Here is a 22452-nt window from a genome sequence, read left to right as displayed (position 1 = left end):
TTATCTTCTCTCTCTCTCTCTCTCTTCCTCTCATATCATCTTTTTATCATTTTCATTCATCTTCTTCATCTTCTCTTCATTTAAATCTCCCCTTGACCCCGCCCTTTCCCCTCTCATTATTTCCCTCTCATCATCTTCTCTCTCTCTTTCTCTTCTCTTTCTTCTTTATCATCATCTTTCTTTCTTTCTCTCTTTAACTCCTCCTTAACTCCTTTAGTTGTGTTGTTTAGTTAATCACATCGCCGATAGACTTGAAATAGTTTAAATCCAGTTGGCCTCAAGTTAACTAACTTCAGTTGGTCTCATCTTAATCAACTACAATCAACAACAATAACAATCAAGATTTAATAGTAATCAAGACTCAGCAATCAAATTATCATCTCTCTCTCTCTTCATCGTATCAACATCATCACCCAAAAACCAGAGACAGTGATTTAGTTTGTTGTTGTTTTTTTCGCGAAAGTGATTCAAATTGTTTCAATTTTATTCATCTGCTAATATAAATCATCAACAATTAACTTTAATTGTCAACAATCATGGTTGAATTAGGAAGTATGTCGGATACCTCATCAACCGGAAATTCACCAACATCAACAATTGATTCGGGATCAACAACTCCATCCAATGGATCCAATTATTCACCCTCAGGGTCACCTTTGTGCCGTCGTCGTCCTCTCCGTCGGGAAGATACTCAGAACCGACTTTTTGGTCCACCCGAAGATAGTCCAAGACGAGTTCGAAACACCCTTAAATCGACCGTTTTCACCCAAAACGCTGTCGTTGATTCGAGTCCATTGAAATCGGCTAAGAAAAAGATCACAAGTAAGTTTCGAATTATTTTAATTTCTTTTCGTTTTTTATTTCATCGACAACAATTAGAAAGTTAATCATCTTTTTCTCGGCAATTTAATTACTCGAACTTAATGATTACAGAACAACTTGAACGTTAATTATCAACACAATTAATTGTTTGTTAATCATGTTTGTCCCGGTTGATTTTCTGATTACAATTAATTAAATGAGAGATAATTATATTATTTCAACCTAATTGTTGTTGACCAAAAGTTTATCAATAACCTAATCTATCAACAATTAAGTTAATCAAACTTGCGATTACTACAATTAAGTAAAAGCCAAGTAATTAATGTTTACATTTGATTATTTAACATGATGATTATATTATCAAGTATCTTTGGTAACCATTGATTGTCAATGTGATCAACAATTAACAAGAATTTAATTTCTCACTTTTAATTGTGAGACAAATTAAACAGACAAATATTAATACGATTCAAGTCCATTACCTGATAACAACATTGATTATGATGATGTTTCATTGATTAATTTCTCAATCAAATGGGTACAATTTAGTTGATTGATTTAACTCGTATTCCTTATTACAATTGTTGATTGATTCACCGATCCCACCACCACCCAATTCACCACCTCCACCTTAACTTTCCTTCACCTTAAAGTTTCTTGGGTGGGGTTTTTGCCTTGGAATAGTAAACACCGAATCTGAATGATGGTGAAAAAGAAGATAAAATGACTCATACTCTATTACTTTTTTCCCATAGATTTTCATCTACACATCTCTTCCTCCTCCTTATCATCCTCCTCCTCCATCATCATCATCATCATCTCCTCCTTTAATCATCATCAAGTCCATTAAACTCTCGGTGAATCTAAAACTCGTGACAAGTTTACCAATGTTCAGTTGACTTCCTTTTCCCTTGAATTTAATTCCTTCCAATCAAATTAATGATAATATTTATTCAATTCCATGTCAATTGTTTCTCTTTCTCTCTCTTTCTCACTATTTCTCATCCTCCCACTCTGTAAATTTACCTGGAAACATGGTAGATGCGAGAGAAAACAGGAAATGAATGAAAATCCCTGAGTAATTAATAGATTATCCAATTTGTCACTTGAGTAAGAAAAAAAATCAATTGGAAACAAAGGGAAGAAAAAAGTTTCTCATTTGGTCTGTGGGCCAATTTACAGGCTTTAGATTGAAATTATCGGCATAACCCAAAAGGGAAACGGATGTACACCTAATCTGATCATCTCTCTCATTGAGTAAACGGAAATAGATGAACATGAATGAAGTTTAGCTCAGTTTTAGTTTCAATGTTTTTCTTTTCTTCTACAAAAAGGTAACCTAAGAAAACCCAAAAGATGATGATGAAGATAAGAAAAGATGAACGTGAACGTGAACAGATGTCTCCCTATGATAATGTCCCCCAGAGAAGTTGAGGTCAGTTGAAAGGTCATTTTTGTAAGAAACAATAATAAGAAAACAACAGAAGAAGAAGCAGAGAAAAAAGAAAAGAAAACAAAATGTTCTTTTCCAAATTGTATTATATTCTATTCTCCATGATTCTAATGTTTCCCTCTTCTTATCATCATCATCATGCTCTCTCTCTCTCTCTCTCTCTTTTCAATCGATATACCTGAGGCGTTGACCCACTGTAAACACAGAGTAAACCAGACACAAAAGTGGGAGGTAATGACACACGAACAGCACAGAAACCACTGTGAATGTTATTTGTCCCTCGTCGTCCCACCTTCCTCCTCCTTCCCACCATCATCATCATCATCTTTGGTACCCATTGCATTACCATTGATACAATAGATGCCAAAAAAACCCTAATGTAAAAAAAGTCATTAGCAATGAGAAGAGGCTGTAATAACCATTATTATTATCATTATTACAATTCTATCATCATAATCATCATCTCATCATCATTATGTCTATGTAAGTGTGTCTCATACACTTTACACACACACAGAAACATTTACAACTTCCTCCATTGTGATAATCATATTAAAAAAAATTGAAAAAAAACTTTCAATTCTCAGGCAATGTTGTTGTTTAATCATTGACAATTATCATTATCATCTGATGATTATCATTATATTATTTACCATTCAATTGTTGAATTCATCTGAATCACTTTCACCTTCTGATTTCTCTCTCTCTCTCTCTCTCTCTGTTGACATGGTTATTTTGGTTTCCATTCATGATTTCATGATATAATATGCTGATTGTTTGGTGTCAAGTGTATTTGAAATGGTTGAGAAGACAAGAAGATAATATTGACTATTATTGTTCAGAGTGGGAGGTTTGTTACTTACAGACATACACCGTAGTATGTGAGGGTGGGGGAATGGTGGTAGTGCTGGTGGTGGAAGAGGAAACATGATGAATGATAGTCAAAAGTAGGAGGATGATGATGATGAGTGAAGGATGATAATCATCCATGCTTGGGCCTTTTAAAAAGCCATTTTTATGCCAAAAAAATTGTTGAAAATGTTTTCATGCTTGATAACTTCCGTTTCATCCTCATCCTCATCCCCACCTCACCATCCATACCCATCTCCATCTCTCTCTCTCCTTCTGATGATATTTTCGTGAGATATTTTTATTTATATCCATTTTTATCATCATCGTCCTTCATTTCATTGATATTCACTAATCAACTGGACTAATTGACAAGAAGCGTTGATTTTATTTTCCCAATCTCCATTTGATCCACTGATCCTCTCACCTCATTTGGTTAATTAGTGTGATGTCCATGAGATGATTAATATTATATAACTGTAAAAATAATGATCATCATCATTATGGTGAAATTTAAATGATAATGATGATGAGGATAACCTCTAATCTTAAATAAAGTTTCATGATGAAAGTCTCATTACCTTTTTTTCATCTCAACCTCTAACTGTGAATATTGTTGTTGGTGATGATGATGATGATGATGATAATGCTAATAATGATGATGTTCAAGTTAATCAGACGCATCAGTTAACCCGTTAACTATGAATTAAGTGTCTGGAGTAAAAAGGATTGCCCGTTGCAAACGTGTTTATTTCAACTCGTTTTTAACGTTGGTCATCATCACCAACACCAACACCATCATCATCATCATCTCATCATCAACAATAACGAGTAGAACTGCGTATTATTATTATTACTATTTACCCTGAATTAAGGGTGAAAAATATATACTTTGTTTGATGAATTAAGATGATGAGTAAAAAACAGTTACCATGACCTCGAACCTGAACTCGAATCCAGAGTAGGACAGAATATACTTAAGTTTTTTCCTGTTATTATGTTGATAATGATAATCCTTTTGATTCCTTTATCCTTTTTCCTATCATTAATCCAAATCCTATTATGATTGGCACCGATTCCAAAAAGTAACAATCAAAATGTTTGTTTATTTATAAAAATTTCAATTGAAAAGATGATGATTAGTTTTCAATTGATTGTTGTTGATGAAATTTTTTTCTTCATTTGTTATAATTTACTAATTGTATCTTCTCATTTACAGTTATCCGTCGTAATCCAATTACCGGTGAGGTTTTTGATGACATTTACAGCGAGCGGGTGGGAAAGGTAACCGGATACGATATTATCCGCGGCGAAAACCGATCACTTTCCTTACCCAATACACCGGTTCGAACCCGCCAACCACCGGGTGGTAAATCATCTGGAATCTTTTCCTAAATTAAAATGAAATTGCAAAATGAATGGGACACTAATTGACACCAACAACAATCAACAACAATTAAAAGGAAATCAATGTTTGACCATTTAATATGAAACCAAATCAACTTGATTCTCAACCAACAACAACAACTTAAAAACAACAATAATAATTACTTTATATTAATCTTATTAATTATTATTATCAACTGCTAATTAACTAATTACATTAGTATGTGATTGCAATTTATATACAATAATTTAATTACAATCAATGGAACAACTTGAAACTCTCACAACAATTAAGGCTTCGAAGTCTCTTTTTTTCATTAGATTAAAAAACTTTAATTTCGTTTTCTTTTTTTCTCTCTTCCTATTTTTCCTCTCATCCCATTTATCACCTCCACCGAATCATCATCTTGATTATTATTCATTAATTAATTGCTTAATTATTATTACTATTTGTTTCTTGACATTTATCATTGATTAACAATCAACAAAATAATATAAAAAAAAAACATTAATGAAAAAACAGAAAAAAATTTACTCCGTTTTTTTTTCATTCAATTTGATTTCTAATTATAAGTAAATTTAGTTGTAGATTAATTAACTAATTGTGCTGATTTATATTCACATGCATCAACTTTGACTTCTTGAGTTTGGAATGATTTTAATTTGATTAACTTATATATTTCATAGTATTTGCAAGTTAACAATTAACTTTTAATTGTTCTGGAGCTGATTTTTCAATTGCTTTTTACATTTTTAATGATTGATTTTTGACAAATCGACAATTTGATTTAATGACGACTTTAATTAACTGATTAACTGTTTCACACCTTAATTGTGACTCTGGTTTTGATACTTTTATATATAAAAATATATATTGTCCAGCTGATTAACTGATCTAATTACAAATAATTAAAATGAAACAAAAACTTTTACCGCAAAATTTAAAAATGAAAAACTTTTTTTCCTTCACCAAAGTGTTTAATTGTTGATTGATTTAGATTATTATTAATCATTGATAAGAGTTTTAACTAATCAACAACAATCAACAGTTTTACAACAATTAAACAAAGACTGATTGATATTTGTTGACATTTCCAGTATCCAAACTATGACAATTAACTTTAATCAACTATTAACTATTAAATAAAGTTATATAAGTTGATCACTTTAATACATAACAATAAAAAGCCAACATTAAACCAGATTAAGTTGATTGAACAATTAACATAATTTAATCAGAATCAGGAAATTGATTGAAATGTAAACAATTAACACACAGACAGGAACAGTAAATAGTTAATTGTTTGATATGATTAATGTTATGTAATCAGCGACACAATCACAATCAATTAAATGTCAATCAAGCAGATTTTAATGGCGGAATTGAAAACGATAATCAAACAATTAGAAATATTGATTAACAATGATAATCGAGCTGCGAAAAATGTTAATGTTAATAACTAAATTAAATTGTTTCCAAATTAACTAATAATCTTATTATCTAATTATCGCATTAATAGATTGCGTGATTGACCCAATTTTAACATTGGCAATTTAACAATATTGTTATTATTAATAGTTGAAGATGATTAAGATGATAATAACTAATCAATTCGCCTAAATTGTTGTCCTAAATTTAATTTTATCAACTTTAATTCTGATGGTAAAAGAAAACGTTAATATTATAAACGTTTATTATTTTCCAATCAGAATTGATTAATTGTTGGGTGTGTTTTATATTGATTATGATTAAAGGGGGTGAAATTGGGTTGGTCAGTTTGGGCTATTTTCTGATCAATATAAATATATATAAGTTGATTGTGATTAAATTGTGATTAACAAAATGATTTCATTTCGTTTTCAATTTCTATTACTTTCTACTCAATATTAATGATGAAACTTTTTTTTCTCAATTCAAATTGTTTTTTAATGATTAATTTTAATTGTTTCAAAAGAGAGAGTAATTTAAACTGACCAAAGACTGACCAAGATTGTCAATTAATAAGCTTTTAATTTCTTACGGGACATTTAATAGCAATCAGGTTGATCAACTAGTTGATATCAATTGTGGATTCTGTGTTGATTTAGTTTATCTTAAATGGTTTGGATTAATTTTTCTAATTGTTTTCATGATAAGATTAATAGAAGTTGTCTCTAGTTAATTAGTTTGGTTGATTGTTATGGTTTCACTTTCCTGATTGATTAAATTGCTTGAATCCATGATTTAATCGGTAGTTAATTGTCTTTTGGGTTAATGATGTAACGGTGTTGCAGTTATTGAGAGGAAGAGCAATTGATTTGATTGTTGAAACAATGTTGATTAAGGTAATTTTGGGATAACGGATTAAACTATTTTCTTTGTGGTCAATCATTAGCCATCATACTGACCATTATTATGGTATAGTCAATGGTCAATGTTGACGTTTAGGATTCAATTTATTATCATTATCATTGAGAATTAATCATTATCAGGATGAAGTTGATGATTCTTGAAGAGGGAGATGGGAGATAATGGACAATGTGATGGTCATTCATGGGGATAATCATGGGGTCATCTGAATGGTTCAATGGCCTTTCATTGGACAGCAACATGTTAGTGGGCTAAAGTTGTCAATTTGTATCATGATGACTAATATTTTCCGGAATGATGAAGATTCATCGAAGAGAAAAAGTAAAGTTCTAGAAAGAAAAGTTATTCCTGGATCCATGTTATCGTTTCTTTCCAGTGTTGACAAAATTTCATGCTGGAAAAGTGAAAGTCAAAGTGTTCGCACTCTCATGGTTAATGATTGTCTTCATGATGATCATGGAGAAATAAAGAAATGAAAGTAAAAGATGTGAATACCAAAAAAAAACGAATTTCGTCTCAATTTCTATGAACTTTTATAACTTCTTTTCATGAGATTTACTTGTTTTCATTGATGGAGATAAGAATTGAAATTACACTTGAGAAGACAAATTTTATTCTCTCTCATCATTCATTCTCTTATCATCTTCATCATCCATGAGAATTTTGTCTACCATGGATATAGATCTTTCTCTGAACTTTCAGAAAGAATATAAAAGTTCTAGAATCGAGTTAGGTCAATCGTCTTTCCCTTCGTCCAATAACCTTTTCGTCTCTCTTTTTCTCTCCTGGTTCATGGTAATCATCATTATCTCCATCATCATCCTCTCTTTCTCTTCTTTCTTTTTTCCCTGAATTAATCAATAAAATCATTTCTACTCTTGACTAACCTTTAAATTGGTCTAGGGACAAAACGATTACCAAGTTTCTATTTTCCCTTTAGAAATAGACTGCTGGTCATCCAATGGTCAGTTTATCTTTCCTGATAATTTCATAGTTGATTTGTTTTCTATTATATTTTTTATTTTCTCCTCTTATTAATTATCTTGTTTATCTCCAATCATCAGAATCACAATCATGATCATTTCTCAAGGTTCCACTTTCCTGGAATCAAATGAACCACCAGCAATCAATTTCCATTGTTTTACTTTCACGATTGTTGGTTGATTAATTTTCGCAGTTTTAATTTTTTTTGTTTTTACCTTCTCGATAATCAGTATTATCCAAACAACAATTAAAATACAATTCAATTGTGACTTGCACATAAGCTCTTGACTACTTAATTGTTATAAATGTTAATTTGATTACTATTTGGTTAGATTAGATACAATTAAGTGAGGATTAAATTACCAAAGTCAAGGTTGTATTTACATTCATTTGCGTTGTTGATTGTAAACAATTAACGTTGAAAACTTGATTAACTATCATGATTAAGGGAAATTATTTACAAAGGTTATTGGATGATAGTTAGTTTCTTAATTGTCACTGTTGATTAAGTGTTACAATCATCATTGGCTTGATTGTTTCTCATTTGATTTAAATGACAAATTGCAATGTGACAAATTTTGATTTTGTCAATCAATTAATTGGTTGTTACTTTTTGATCACAATTTGGTTGATAATAATCTTAATTGTTTGTTGATTTTTTTCTCACTTAAATTGTTGATGATTAACGATGATGATTGTAAATTTACACTTGAAAGCTTTTAGTTAATCAATAATTATATTGGTGTTGTTTGGTTAACTTTATTGGATCAAATTGAAAATCAATTAACCCAATTAATTTAATACTCAGCACTTAAAAAAGTTTTCATTTAATTTTCACTAAACTGCAAACAATTTACCTTAATCACTAATGATTAAATCTAATTGTGATTATTTAAAAGATTTGATTGTTGATGAAAACTTTTTGTATAATATTATCTGTTTATCCCAATCAATCAACAATCATTATAAATAGTTAATCAATACTAACAATCAGTCTGATTGTTGTCTATTAACCTAGAAAGATGAAAAATGAATCAAATTAAATTAAATTAAATTAGTCAAGAAACAGAAATAAATATTATATGATATAATTAACTAACTAAATTTAGTTTAAACCATAGGAAAGCAGGTTTTAAATTGTCAAGCTGTTAAAATGAAATTAATCAACCAGCAATTAGTAATTTAAAAAAATCTACTGGACATTGGAAACTGGATTAGTTATATTGACTTGACAACAATTAAGAACCATTCATATTAATGATTAGACAAGAAATTGAAATAAATAATCAAATCATCTGAAAGCAATTATGAAATCAAAAAATGTAACATAACAAACTTGGGTGGTTGGTACTTTTAGATTTGAGGATTGATTGTAATAGTTAACTAAATTGTAATTAACTATCAGTTACCCCCAATGATGGATGATGATGATTATCAATGTAATTAATGTAATCAGTTTGTGTCAAAGTGCCAATGTAATTTAATCACTAGACCATTAAAAAGCTCACAGGTAAACCCCAGTGGGTAGATGAGGTAATCCCGATGATTAGTTTCTTAATTGTTAATTGTTGATCTAAATGGCAGATTAAATCATCTAACTGCTTCCATCTATATGTTACCATTAAAAGTGAACAATTTAAAGTTTCCATTACCGCTCAATACAAAGTTTTAATCATTTGGAAAGTGATTAACTTTAACCATTCAGCTAAATTGTTGTTTTGATTGTTTAGATCTTTTAATTATTTAGAGTTAACTGTGAACTTTTTTTTCCTGATTCCTAACTAGATGCTGTTTAATTATTTGATTAGCTGATTAAATATTAGATTGTTACAACTCAACCTTGATTGTTGATGTTTTTTTTAAGTTAATTGTGTGTGTTAACATTTAGATATGTTTAATTGTGACAATTATTAAAAATATACTGTGACTTAGGTTGATAATCAGTTAATCTAATTACGTCTAGGGTAATAATTAGATTTTGATTAATTGTTGAACAAGAAAAGTTTAATCAACTGTTAAGCTCATTTATTAATCATAAGAGTAGATTACAATTAGTAAACAGTGTTTAATTGTCTAACCTCAATGGATGATTAGTTTAATCTTGTTAAATTGTGTTTTTGCTGCTGCTTGTCATTTAAATTGTTGCTAATTAATAACAAAATGGATTTACAATTGAAAACTATTAATCAAATCAATGGAAACACAAATAATGTGAGTAAAAATCATTTTTGTTTAATTGTTGGCCAATGATCATAACTGATTGTATGTTGATTTTAATTATTATTAGTATTTCAATTGAAGATTATGAACATTTTGATTTATCAAGTTGTCGGTGATATTTTCCTCTGTTAATTGTTTTGTTAATTGTTCCCGCAAAGGTAAAAACTGATTGTAAACTCAAAGTTAATCATGATGATAACGGTAACTTAAAAGTAACGGCAATTAAACATGGTATGTCCGTGATAACAACTATCCTATTTGTGGCCGGGGAAAATGCCGGAGCGGGTTTATTGGCACTTCCAAGTACATTGAACAAATCGGGCTGGTGGGGATTACCTTTAATGGTGATGATAATATTTGACTCGGCGGTGGCCGCTTCGTTGATCGGTAAATGTTGGCTTATTCTCGAGGAGAGATGGCCTCAAGAGTATCAATTAAATTGTCGAAATCCATACCCAGAGATTGGTAAAATGGCCTTTGGTCCTAGAATGAAGTAAGAAATTGTTAACCATAATGTGTCTCATTAATTTTAATGATCGACGTGTCAACTTATCATTTATCAAATAAATGACCTACAAAATTTAGGTCTATGGTCACTATTATGTTACAAGTAACATTGATCGGCACTTCGGCTGTCCTCCTATTGGTCTGTGCCCAATTATCCTCTGACCTGATTGACCGTAATCATAGTCTCTCCTATGGCCTGTGGATACTTATCATTGCTTTTGGTATTTGTCCATTCATGTGGCTTGGTACTCCGGTTGAATTTTGGCCTGCAGCCGCTATTGCACTAGGAACCTCAACAATCGCTGTACTTTTATTACTCTTTGAGATTGGCCGTGATTTGGCCTCAACTTCATACGATCAATTACCAATTGCATCGGAGGTTAATCTAAGTACAATTTCACTTGCTTTCGGGTCATTTATGTTTGCCTCTGGCGGAACGGGTCCATTTCCAACCTATCAAAACGACATGAGAGACAAATCAAAGTGGACACGAGCGGTGGTCATTGGATTCACCGGTAAGCTTAAATCAAATTAATCGAAATCAAATTGATCCCAATTTCCTTTCAGTCTTATTTTTCCTGTTAACACCTCTTCCGATCATGGGGTATCTCGCCTACGGGTCAACGGTCAGTACCAATATTATTCACTCGATACCGATCGGTATGAGTCGGGATATTGTGGCCATTTTGATGGCTGGACATTTGTTTTTCGCTTTTCTTTTAATGATTAATCCGGCAGTTCAAGAGATCGAAGATAAATTCAATGTACCACATAGTAAGTTAATCAAAGCTGTAATTAGACAATCAATTTAATCAGTGAGATCAAAATGAGAAAATTGAAAATAAACTAATCCAAATGATCACATACAAATCATCATAGACTATTGATTGGCAAACAATTACCAGCAAATTGTTACATTGATTTACAACTGATTTGAAATGTTGATTGTTACCAAAATGATTAATTGTCTCATTATAATTGATTAACAGCTTTTAATTGGAAACGAGTTGTAATCAGAGTGACAATGTTATTCCTGATTGTTTTCATTTGTGAATCGATTCCAAGGTTCGGCAAAATTTTGGACTTGATCGGAGGATCGACGATGAACTGTTTGGCCTACATATTTCCGCCCTTGTTTTATATACGATTATGTTCAATGAAGAATCCATCTTGGCCTGAAAGGTAAATTTCGTCGCGCAATTAAACGACAATTAAGTTGATTAAATTGTTAATTATTCTTTCAGGAAAATATCAACGGTCAACAAGTTGTACTTTTATAAGATCGTATTGATCGGAGTCATTGGCGGCATTTGTTCAACCGTTTCCGCGACTTTGGCCATTCTCGGCCCGAACGCATTTGTATTACCTTGTTACCTTGATCTTAATTGTACCAATGAATAGGAATCAAATTTAATTGTAATTAACTTTAAGATCTCTTTTTCATTCATTCCAAAACTTTGACAAATTTTTTTTACTTTGATTCAAATGATTTATTAATTATTGTCACAGTTTTTTATTTGTCTTGAAAAGTTAATTGTTGTCGAATGACAATTAACTTTGTGAATTTCAACCAAACAATTAAATGATTTACTCAACAATTAACAGCCTTTTTTTCAGGCTTTGTTGAGGTCAATACGATAGCTGCTGAAATTTTTTTCGCGATTTATTCACAATCAAAGATTCAATTGATTAGTAATTAACTGGTTTAAATTGTTGATTAAATTGCGAAAAAAAATTAGCCAACACCAAGATTAATTATTTCTTCAAACTTTGATTCCTAACAATTAACTATCTGCAGTATTAACCACTGATGATACTGATTAATTGTCGATAAACTTTTTTTTCTGGTGAACCTTAACTATCAGGTAACAATAGTTAATCATGAAAATCAAGGTAAAAATTAACAGAAATTTATTTGCACCTTTGTTGATTGACCTTTCACTTGAAAGGTTAACAATTAACTGATTGATAAAAAAACTCTTTTATTGTAACAATTAAGGAATATGTTCAGTTTGTAACAATCATTTGATGTCAATCTATTTGTTTGTTGATTTCCTTTTGGCAGATTTAATTGTTACTTGGTTTGTTTTTGTTATAATTTAAACTGAATTAGTCTCCGTCACTGACCTTGAGGGTCACTGTGGTCATTAAAGTGAATCCAATTACCAGGGAAAATAACTGGGCAAGTCCGCTGATTTCTGGACATCGGTCAGCTTGTAAGATCTCAAGGAAGACAATGTACAAAATGGCCCCGGTGGCAGCGGCGTTTAAAAGGATTAAAGTCAACGATCCGTCTTCGGAGAGACCTTGTTCCGTTAGAATGGCCAGTATTATACCGAGCGGGGACATGGCCGAGAAAAGGGTTATATGAACGGCGGTCAGTGAAAGGCTACAAGTTTTCTCGTAAAGTTCAAAGCCGATAGCGAAAACAACGACCAATTTATGTAGACAAATGGCAAAGAACATTGTCCAAAGGGAACTGACCGTCGATTGTAGGCCGATTGCGACTCCATCGAAAATAGAATGAGCCAGAAAAGCGACAACAATAATCAAACCTCGAGCAAATCTCGTCCATTGACTATCAAGTTTATCCAAATTCTGTTGATGATTATGAACATTTTCCACAGTTAAAGGAGATGTCGGCAAATCTTTTCCTCTCAGGCCAACAATCGACCCATTGTCGTAGATACTTTTAGTAAATGTATCATTACTGGACAATCGACTTCGAGATTGTTCAAATGGTGAACTGGTCATCGAACCATCGGTCGTTTTTTTAGAACCATTAACGGGACGAATCAAGGTTCCATAGTCACCTTCGGCTTCTCCCTCAGGTAAACATCGCACAATTTCATGATGGTCACCATGATGATGGTGATGAGCTGATTGACCGATCAGCAATAAAATAATTTCTTCAATGAAATAAGTTAAAAAAAGTCCACAACAAATAGAAATTTCAACCCAAGGAGTTTTATCAGACTGACCATCGCCTCCTTCTTGGTCACTATCATCACTTGAATACTCATCATTAGTGTAATAATTAACTCTAACACGTGATTGATTAAAAGTGTTACGTTGGTTACGATCATGATTATCACTATCATTGGTTAATATCATGATTGGTGCGGTTGATTTTATTGTGTTGTTTTCGTTGTGATTTTGTTGATTATTCAAATAGTTTTGATAATTTTCTTGAATTTCGGGAATCATATGGACAAAACAAGTCGCTAATAAGACACCCCCGCCAAACACTAATAGTAAATGTAAAACTTTGGCACTTTTACCACCATGGATTGGCCTCTGTTCCCCACCACCACCACTACCAATATCCACTCCCAAAGGCTCATCAAGATCGTTAAGGGTGGAAAGACGCTCTTGCCTTCGTCGCCACAATATAAAAACAATCACAGGTCCAAGGCCTGCGATCATCGTTAGTCCGAAGAGTCCAACAAGTGCTAATAGACGAGCACCAAGAAGGGACATTGTTAATCGTTAACGAAATGGTCGCCACCAATCAGCTCAATCGACACTAATTATCAGCCAAATGTCAAATTCAACACTGGAATCACTGGTTCCCCTCTTTTGATTAAATTGCTCGCTACAAGGAGATTAATTGTTAATCATTTCACTCATTAATTTCCATTGTGATGATGATCATTTAAAACTTAATCACTTAAACATCTACTCACTTTAATCATTATGATCTTGAAAACTTGGAATTGTTGTTAATTGTTGTTGTTACTCTGAGGTCGATGAAGTTCAATCAAACCAGTTAATTAACTGATCAACTAATTGTTTGTTTAATTGGAGGAGTATAAAAGTGGGAGGACAAATTAATACACAAAAAAATAAATTAGAGGTGGATTGGGTAACAATTTAGCTAATTGTTGAAATATTTATCACTTGAACATAAATTTGATGTATTGACAATTAATCAAATTTTTTATTTTGCTGAATTTAATTCAATTTTTGTATTAACCTTTTGGTTAACTTGATGATAATTAAATTATATTAAACTTACTAATTGTACAAACATATACCAACTAATCACATTGTTAGTGTGATTAGTTGATTGTTTTTAATTTCAAGTCATTTGATTGATTTGATCAAATTAACAACACACATTGAGATACAGCTACACTGATTAACTTTGATAGTGACAATCAAAGGTTGATTAGATAGCTAATTGGGGTTTCAAATACATTTGCTTTTAATTGTGTAGTTTAACAATTATCTTGGTTAATATATTTTCCTAATCATTTTTGGTTAGTTGATTAAAAAATCTCTTAGATTAATAAATTGATAAAAATGGTCAACAATTAATCAACAATCAACAAGCATTGTGATCATTACCAATATTTAAAGCTATGAATTGTCAACAGCAATCAGAGGTTGATAATTAAATTTTATTTGATTTGATTAAAAATAATTATTCTTTGGACGTTAATTGTCAATATATTTTATTGTTATTGATTGTTGATCAAATTAGATTTGAATTAACTATCATCGTGACCTTATTAGACAAGGAAATATTAATTAAACAATTAACTGATTCACTTTAAGTTTAAATAGATAATTGAAACAATTAACAACACATTGAGTAACCTGATTGTTAATGAAAATGAACAATTAACAACGATTAACCTTCAATTTGATTAAGAAACAATTACCAATGTATTTTTAGACAAAGATTAACCGGAAGATATTGTTATTAGATTGTCGATGATAATTTAATTGTTTGCCTTTAATTGTGAAGGGAATTAAAGGTTTTCCATGATCAAAGTTGTTGGTTGATCAATAGGAAGAAATTAAAAGGAGAGAATGAGAGATGGACAATCAACTAATTGTTCAAAATAAAATTCGAATTCATCAAAGGTTATATTAAGATATGATTCTTTGCGCATTCGATAAATTTCATGATGATCATGATGATTTTCATGATGATGACGATAGAAAGGAGAAAGTAACCATTGTGACGATGATAAAGAAGATGAGGTCTACCTTGAGATTTTTTTCTCTTTCCAATTTGTTCATGATCAAAGTGAAAGGATTGGTTATGAGCAGAAGATTTCAATGCCATGGAATAGGTTTTCAGGGTCATGATAACCCTGAATCCAGAGGATAGAATAAAAGTCAAGGTCGATTGTCTTCAATTCTCAATGAAACTAGTTCATCGGAAGCGTTTTCATGGACAAACTTTCTATTCTCAAGGTTCATTTCAGTTCAACCTTCCATAGGAATCGAATCAGAATCATAATTTTTTCCCTTCTCTCTCAATATCAATGTAATTCTGAAGGTGAAATCAAAATCTTCTTATACTCATACAAAGATAATCAGATGAATACTTTTCTCTCTCTCTCTCTCTTACTCCTTATACTGAGATTATCATAATGAAGATAATCTACAAAATCAATGAGAAATTATCTAATGTCCATGACTTCATACTCGTGACAATCAGAATATACTATTGATAGTAATTGAAATGACAAATATTAAAAAACAAAAGTCATAATTATTAATAGTTAACCAGATCAATTGAAGCTCGAAATATATTCAAACCCTATGATAGATTTTCTTTTTTTTCAAAGAATTTGAACTAAATGCTGTTTATTTTATGATGACGAGATGATCATGATGAGATGATTTAGAAATAATAATAATGATGAAAGTTAATTGTTGATTTCTTTTTAATTACTTTACTAATTGTTGAGAGAATCGCATTCAGCGCCATCTAACCAAAGAATCTAAACTTTGTTTTTAGTTCGAAAATTGCGCTTCACCGTAACCATGGCAACTTTCATTGAATGAGAAGTTTCCGTATCCGGAAAATTGGAGCTTTGGTTTTTGAGTAACTTGGTTAAGTGTAATCGTTGTTTTGATATTTAGTTTAATTAATTTGGTGTTTAATTAAATTGTTTTCCCTTCAAAATGTCTACTAAGCCTAAGATACAAAGTGTCCAAGTTTTTGGTAGGAAAAAAACTGCCACCGCTGTTGCTTATTGCAAAGCCGGTGGTGGACTTATTAAGGTTAATGGTCGACCCTTGGACTTGTGGGAACCTCAAGCTCTTAAATATAAATTATTGGAACCAATTCTTTTACTTGGACAAGAAAAGTAAGTAAAAATTTGAAATTGTCATCATTTTGAGTACCCATATTGATGGTAAAATTGTTTCATTAATTGTTCTCTTGGTGTGTATTTGTTTATTTGCAGATTCTCTTCGGTTGATATGAGAGTTCGTGTACGAGGTGGTGGACATGTGGCTCAAATCTATGCTATCCGACAAGCCATTTCCAAAGCACTGGTATCTTATTATCAAAAATTCGTTGATGAAGCTAGTAAAAAGGAGATCAAGGATATCCTAATCTCATATGACAGAACACTTCTTGTCGCTGATCCTAGAAGATGTGAACCCAAGAAATTTGGTGGTCCAGGAGCCAGAGCTCGTTACCAAAAATCTTACCGTTAAAAAAGATCTTTTGTGTTTATATACAGAGATATTCTTCTCGATTAAAACCCTCTCTTGAGTTAACTTAATCGTACACAAATTGTCTTACTTTACCTCGTGTATATAAAATAGACTTTGAAATCAATTCGGTTTACACAAAGCACAATGTGGTTGAACAAAAATGATTACACTTATATACGATTGACTAAAAGGGAACTTTTTATTTGAAATGTAAATTGTATTTTAAAAGGTTACAAGCAATTAGCTAATTGTGTTAAAAATCTTTGAGATTTCCTCGTTTCTCTTGTTCAGCCTCAATTGCCTGGAAAAGTGATTTAAAATTTCCAGCACCGAAACCATTGTGATTATGTCGTTGAATTATCTCCAGGAAAAGTGTTGGCCTGTCCTGAACTGGTTTAGTAAATATTTGTAACAAGTAACCATTTTCATCGTGATCAACCAGAATTTGAAGTTTTTCCAATTCATCGAGATCTTCCTTCACATGGATTGGACTTGATTTAAGTTGATTACGTAAATTGTTGTAATATGTTGATGGTACATTGAGAAATTGCATACCTCGAGCTCGAAGAGCTTTAATTGCTACAATTGTTTATGAAAAGAAAACAAATTAATCAATCTGATTGGTTAGGTTGTTAATCTTTGAGTGTTTAGGGGGTTAATTTAATTTCATCTCATTCATTAAGATACTAATTGATCGTGTGATTTCAGAATGGAAACAATTTATCACAATTTTCTCAACAAAAATCTCATGATTGTTGTTGATTAAAGATGATAATCTATTTGATTAACGATTTGTTTTTTGTTTATTATTCTCAATTTACCTTCAATTATATTATCAGTGTTAAGAGCGATATGTTGAATACCTGGTCCACCATAATAATCAAGATACTCTTGAATCTGTGATTGTTTTTTACCTCTCGCTGGTTCATTGATTGGTAATTTAATTGTTTCCTCAGGATTTGTCATCACAATTGATCGTAAAGCTGAATAATCAGTGTGAATTTGAGAATCATCAACTGACCAGAATCTATGGAAAGTTAATTGTTTCTCATATTTATTAACAACCTTTTCCATTTCGGTTTCTGGTTGATTACCAACACAATGATCAACGAAATTAAGACCAACCGGAGATAAATTATCAAGAAGTTTAATCTAAATAGAGGGAAAAAGGGGGAAACAAAAGAGTATTGATCAATTAGAAAATCTAATTGATCGAGTTGATTGTTCAAGTGAATATGAACTCACCTCCAACGGCGACTCCTCGTAACCTGGTAAAAAGAGTCCATTGTAATTGTCTCTCTCGATGAGAGTGTGAGTTGTATCACCGAACGTTTGAATTTGAGCAAATTTAACGGAACCTTTTCCGTCGGTTTCGGTCCAAATTTCTTTGACCACATTGGCACCTTGAGCTTTCGCTTTACTGACGATCTGTTCGATTCCTTGGACTCGCAGGGCGACGTCTTTCACTCCGTCGCCGTGAGTAATCAAATGTTGGCCTAACTCTTGATTTCCTGGTTCCAATGGGGAGACGAACACAAAGATGATCTTATTTTGTTTAATCGCGTGAAAGGCCAATTGCCGTGATCCAGTTTCTAATCCCTTGTAAGCCAACGGAGTGAAACCCATTTCGACGCAATAATAAGTGGCCGCTTGTTTGGCATTTCCAACCCAGAAAACAACATGATCGAAGTGAATGAATCGACTTGGATCATTCGATGAACCATTTGATCCATTAATCAATTGGGGCATAATTAAGTTAATTAGATGGAGAAAACAAGCAGAAATTAAACACAAAGAGAATAAAACGAAAATAAATGATTTAATTTCTCTTTTTGTTTTTCTATTTATATTTATTTTTCTTTTCTAATTAATCGCATTTTTCTCTTCAATTGATTAAAGTAAATTAGATTTCATGTTATCGTGATTTTGATTTGCTCTTCACTTTGATAAGGTTCCCTTCCAATCAATTAGATAAATTGTTACCATCGACAGATTATTGATTGTACTTTTGATTCCAATCTTTGTAGATAATACAATTCAAGTGGTTCGATGATTAACTGATTAGCTGATTAACGCGTAAATAAAATTAAATTAACGCGAAATAACATTTGAAAGATTAATTGTTTTAAAAAATGAAATATCTAGTGATCTTTTTTTCGTAATGTTTGGTTTATAATTTTCCAAATGTGAGGATAAATAGGATTGTATGAAAAAAAAAGTTGAATGTGATTTGATGTTGGTTTGTATTCATGAAGATTTAAACACGAGAGCTAATTGATCAGTTAAACTCGGCCTGTTTAATGATTACCCAAACATATCAAGAGAATAATCATTATTAATCATTTGGTGAAGAAGTTTCTGTTAAGGTTGAGGGGGATTTATTAACTGTTTGGACTAAGGGATGATTTCTTTTTTTTTGGTGAGAAAATGTTTCGTTTTGTGTGTTAGTTTGTTGAGAAAAAAACAATGTTGAAAATACGAAAAAGAAAATTATTTCCATTGTTATCTTTCCTTTTGGTGTGTTGGTGATTTTTCTTGTGAGTTGATGATAGTCCAAATTAAGCAAGCCTTAGATTAACGTCCTTCGACTGGGAAAATGAAAAGAGAAAAAAATGTAATGCATCGTAATTAAATTTACATATTATTTGAGTTGTTAATTATACTCACTGTAACTAGAAATATCAATTTCCTCAGGTAACTCAGGTATGTTAACATCAAAACGATCTTGAACTTCATTCAATACTTTGGCATCAGTTTCATCGCTAACAAAAGTAATAGCAAGACCTTTAGTACCAAATCTACCAGCACGAGCTACTCGATGGAGATAAGTGTCACTATCTTCTGGCATATCATAGTTGAAAACGATGTTTACTCTTTCAATGTCCATACCGCGACCAAAAAGATTTGTAGCTACCAGGATACGCTTGTGGAAATCTTTAAATTGTTGATAACGTGATAATCTAAAAATTAAACATAAGGATAAGAAGTGTTAAAATACAATTTTACAGAATGAAATTAATCTTTTCAATCCAGAAACGATGAAAAAAGTGCTAAATTACTCACCTTTCCTCTTGAGTCATAGCTCTGTGAATAGCGATGGCAGGGAAATTTTGTTCTACTGATAATTGAGCCAATGCTATGCATCTTTGAACGCTCTTTACAAAAATGACAACCTGAAATAGATGAATACTTGTTAGAAAAAAAAAATCTAGAAAATAAAATTGAAGTTTGCTGAAGTAAAAAAAAACGAACTTGATTAAATTCGAGAACATCTAAAAGTTCAAATAGTTTTCTGTTTTTCTCAGTGTCCTTTAGTTTAACGTAGTATTGTTGTAATCCATGTAATGTCAACTTGGCTTCATCGTCAACATAAACTTCAAGAGGCTGAAAATTGAAAAGAGAAAACAAAGGTTAATTCGCACCAATTGAGTCAAGAGTGTCACTCGAAATCAATAAGCAAAATCTTAAGTACGTATGATAAACAATATGAATTTAAATACGTGTATTGCTTGTGGCCAATAAGAGATAAAATATCAGTTCACGCATAGAAAATTGATTGTGTTGAGGCAATGTCCACCAAAACAAGCCATCACCACCATAAAGACATCAACTAAAAAACATTGGTTTTCCAAGAAAAACAATTCAACTGATTTAAAGTAGCAATCAGTTATTGTCCTCATCGAGACTTTAAAAGATAATAAAGACTCGGTTTGCTTTCTGTCTGACTATTATTTGACTTGGATCAAAGATACACCAGCGAATGTTGGTGATGAATGGTCCAATTTGTCTTTGAAAAGCTAAGATAAAAAACTCGTTGATCATCGGCTCGATCACGATTGTACCGTAAGCAATTGATGATGGCATTGGTGATGGTTATTATAAAATAAGGTCATTGCTTTGGTGAATTGAACCATGACAGATAGAATGCTTACATCTTGCATGAATTTTTTGCAAACTGGTCTAATTTCCTTAGACAAAGTAGCGCTGAACATCATAACTTGTTTCTCGTGAGGTGTAGCTTTAAATATTTCTTGGACGTCTTTCCTCATATCTGTTGAAAGTGAAAAGCAAAAACACGTGTGAACAATAAAAAAAAGGAGATGGTTGCTTCTAAGCTTTATAATGCATACCAAGTTGTTCAAGCATTTTGTCACACTCATCTAGAATGAAATGTTTAAGATGCTTGAGATTCAATTTTTTAGATCTGACCAATGCCAAAATACGTCCTGGAGTTCCAACAACAATGTGAGGTGTATTATTCTTCAATGTTTTCTCGTCACTGGATATATTCATTCCACCAAAAAAGACCGAGACCTTGATATTTGGCATGTACTTGGAAAATCGCTCGTATTCCTTGGAGATCTGGAAAGCTAACTCTCTGGTATGACACATGACCAAGACTGAAACCTGGAAATTAGAATCAAATGCAAAAAAAAACATTGATAAAAAATATTTTCAACGGAAAACAATTTTCAAAAGGTGGGAATAAAAAAGTACACATACCTGTCCATCGATAGGGTCAAGTTGCTGCAAGGTAGCCAATACAAAGACAGCCGTTTTACCCATACCAGATTTAGCTTGACACAGGATGTCCATTCCGAGGATGGCTTGAGGTATACATTCATGTTGAACTTCACTATTTATAGGTAGAGGGTAAACCAGGAATGACACATCTCAGGCGATTGTTTTACATTGATTTTTTTATAACTTAGACAATATACGACAAAACACTACAACTTGCTTGTTTAAAAACCAAGTGGTAGAAATTTGTAGAGAAGGGAAGAGGTGGAATATCTCACAAACCTTGGATGTTCAAAACCGCAATCAATGATAGCTCGAAGGAGCTCAGGTTTTAATAGGAAATCACGGAAACCAGAGGAATGAATGGATACGTAACCACCTTTCTTGGGTTCCACCGCATTGTTATTAGCTTGAAGATTATTGTTATCAGCAACTACTCCAGAGGTTTGTTCTTCTTCTTCTTCATAATCCAAAAGCTCGTTCTCGTTTTCAGCCATGTTTTTTGTTAGTTTATGTTTGTATTAGATTAAAGTTGAATGGAAAATTTTCAATTGTAGACCTTACACACTTTCTATCACTTTCTCTCTTTCTTACTAAACTTTCTTTCTCTCTTTAGAATATAGAAATCAACACAATTATTACCTTATGACAACTGGTTTTACTAGTAAATTATTAATCAGACGACAGTCACACACAATAATCAAATAAAGTAAGTTAATTAATTAAAGAAAAATAAGTCACAATCAAAACAAAGATAATTTGAGAAAAATTAACAATTAAGATTTTCTCTCAGAAGCAAATGGCCGCCAAATCGGATCCGGATCTGGTTTATTTCCCCTTTTTTCTTTTCCCTTTTCCTTTTATTTTCTATTCTACGCATGTTACCCTGTCGCCA

General features: G+C 31.9%; 6 protein-coding genes across 6 annotated transcripts; 3 read left to right on the top strand and 3 right to left on the bottom strand.

Annotated features, from left to right (window-relative positions):
- The first annotated feature begins 258 nt into the window (after positions 1-258).
- LOC128388536 (uncharacterized) lies at positions 259-4854 on the top strand. Its single transcript, XM_053347950.1, has 2 exons — positions 259-822; positions 4344-4854. The coding sequence occupies exons 1-2, from the start codon at positions 537-539 to the stop codon at positions 4517-4519; spliced, it is 462 nt and encodes a 153-aa protein (XP_053203925.1). The 5' UTR covers positions 259-536; the 3' UTR covers positions 4520-4854.
- Positions 4855-9692: 4838 nt separating this feature from the next.
- Positions 9693-12211, top strand: LOC128388527 (uncharacterized). Its single transcript, XM_053347937.1, has 6 exons — positions 9693-10055; positions 10223-10557; positions 10650-11086; positions 11139-11345; positions 11561-11753; positions 11816-12211. The coding sequence occupies exons 1-6, from the start codon at positions 10005-10007 to the stop codon at positions 11970-11972; spliced, it is 1380 nt and encodes a 459-aa protein (XP_053203912.1). The 5' UTR covers positions 9693-10004; the 3' UTR covers positions 11973-12211.
- Positions 12212-12459: 248 nt separating this feature from the next.
- Positions 12460-14617, bottom strand: LOC128388528 (uncharacterized). The gene is made up of 2 exons (XM_053347938.1): positions 14258-14617; positions 12460-14166 (listed from the first exon to the last, which is right to left on the bottom strand). Exon 2 carries the CDS (start codon positions 14049-14051, stop codon positions 12681-12683), a length of 1371 nt encoding a protein of 456 aa, XP_053203913.1. The 5' UTR covers positions 14052-14166; positions 14258-14617; the 3' UTR covers positions 12460-12680.
- A 1774-nt stretch (positions 14618-16391) lies between these two features.
- On the top strand, positions 16392-17104 carry LOC128388534 (40S ribosomal protein S16-like). The gene is made up of 2 exons (XM_053347947.1): positions 16392-16681; positions 16781-17104. The coding sequence occupies exons 1-2, from the start codon at positions 16497-16499 to the stop codon at positions 17034-17036; spliced, it is 441 nt and encodes a 146-aa protein (XP_053203922.1). The 5' UTR covers positions 16392-16496; the 3' UTR covers positions 17037-17104.
- Positions 17105-17216: 112 nt separating this feature from the next.
- Positions 17217-18871, bottom strand: LOC128388530 (4-hydroxyphenylpyruvate dioxygenase-like). The gene is made up of 3 exons (XM_053347940.1): positions 18282-18871; positions 17858-18188; positions 17217-17615 (listed from the first exon to the last, which is right to left on the bottom strand). The coding sequence occupies exons 1-3, from the start codon at positions 18783-18785 to the stop codon at positions 17290-17292; spliced, it is 1161 nt and encodes a 386-aa protein (XP_053203915.1). The 5' UTR covers positions 18786-18871; the 3' UTR covers positions 17217-17289.
- Positions 18872-19156: 285 nt separating this feature from the next.
- On the bottom strand, positions 19157-22377 carry LOC128388529 (spliceosome RNA helicase DDX39B). Its single transcript, XM_053347939.1, has 8 exons — positions 21840-22377; positions 21540-21672; positions 21167-21443; positions 20969-21087; positions 20289-20420; positions 20100-20209; positions 19704-19996; positions 19157-19624 (listed from the first exon to the last, which is right to left on the bottom strand). Exons 1-8 carry the CDS (start codon positions 22052-22054, stop codon positions 19611-19613), a joined length of 1293 nt encoding a protein of 430 aa, XP_053203914.1. The 5' UTR covers positions 22055-22377; the 3' UTR covers positions 19157-19610.
- Positions 22378-22452: the final 75 nt, after the last annotated feature.

Source organism: Panonychus citri, unplaced genomic scaffold (genome assembly GCF_014898815.1).
Source record: "Panonychus citri isolate SS breed McGregor unplaced genomic scaffold, ASM1489881v1 Contig00100, whole genome shotgun sequence".
Taxonomy (NCBI): domain Eukaryota; kingdom Metazoa; phylum Arthropoda; class Arachnida; order Trombidiformes; family Tetranychidae; genus Panonychus; species Panonychus citri.
This window is presented reverse-complemented; position numbering and strand designations above follow the sequence as displayed.

Coding starts and splice junctions, on each gene's coding strand:
- LOC128388536 (XM_053347950.1), top strand. CDS start 537: ATGGTTGAATTAGGAAGTATGTCGGATACCTCATCAACCGGAAATTCA. Junction 823..4,343: donor GGCTAAGAAAAAGATCACAA/GTAAGTTTCGAA, acceptor TCTCATTTACAG/TTATCCGTCGTAATCCAATT.
- LOC128388527 (XM_053347937.1), top strand. CDS start 10,005: ATGGATTTACAATTGAAAACTATTAATCAAATCAATGGAAACACAAAT. Junction 10,558..10,649: donor GCCTTTGGTCCTAGAATGAA/GTAAGAAATTGT, acceptor TACAAAATTTAG/GTCTATGGTCACTATTATGT. Junction 11,087..11,138: donor GGTGGTCATTGGATTCACCG/GTAAGCTTAAAT, acceptor ATTTCCTTTCAG/TCTTATTTTTCCTGTTAACA.
- LOC128388528 (XM_053347938.1), bottom strand. CDS start 14,051: ATGTCCCTTCTTGGTGCTCGTCTATTAGCACTTGTTGGACTCTTCGGA.
- LOC128388534 (XM_053347947.1), top strand. CDS start 16,497: ATGTCTACTAAGCCTAAGATACAAAGTGTCCAAGTTTTTGGTAGGAAA. Junction 16,682..16,780: donor CTTTTACTTGGACAAGAAAA/GTAAGTAAAAAT, acceptor GTTTATTTGCAG/ATTCTCTTCGGTTGATATGA.
- LOC128388530 (XM_053347940.1), bottom strand. CDS start 18,785: ATGCCCCAATTGATTAATGGATCAAATGGTTCATCGAATGATCCAAGT. Junction 18,189..18,281: donor ACGAGGAGTCGCCGTTGGAG/GTGAGTTCATAT, acceptor CCCTCTATTTAG/ATTAAACTTCTTGATAATTT. Junction 17,616..17,857: donor CACTGATAATATAATTGAAG/GTAAATTGAGAA, acceptor AAACAATTGTAG/CAATTAAAGCTCTTCGAGCT.
- LOC128388529 (XM_053347939.1), bottom strand. CDS start 22,054: ATGGCTGAAAACGAGAACGAGCTTTTGGATTATGAAGAAGAAGAAGAA. Junction 21,088..21,166: donor CAAAATGCTTGAACAACTTG/GTATGCATTATA, acceptor CACTTTCAACAG/ATATGAGGAAAGACGTCCAA. Junction 20,421..20,968: donor GCAAAAAATTCATGCAAGAT/GTAAGCATTCTA, acceptor TTCAATTTTCAG/CCTCTTGAAGTTTATGTTGA.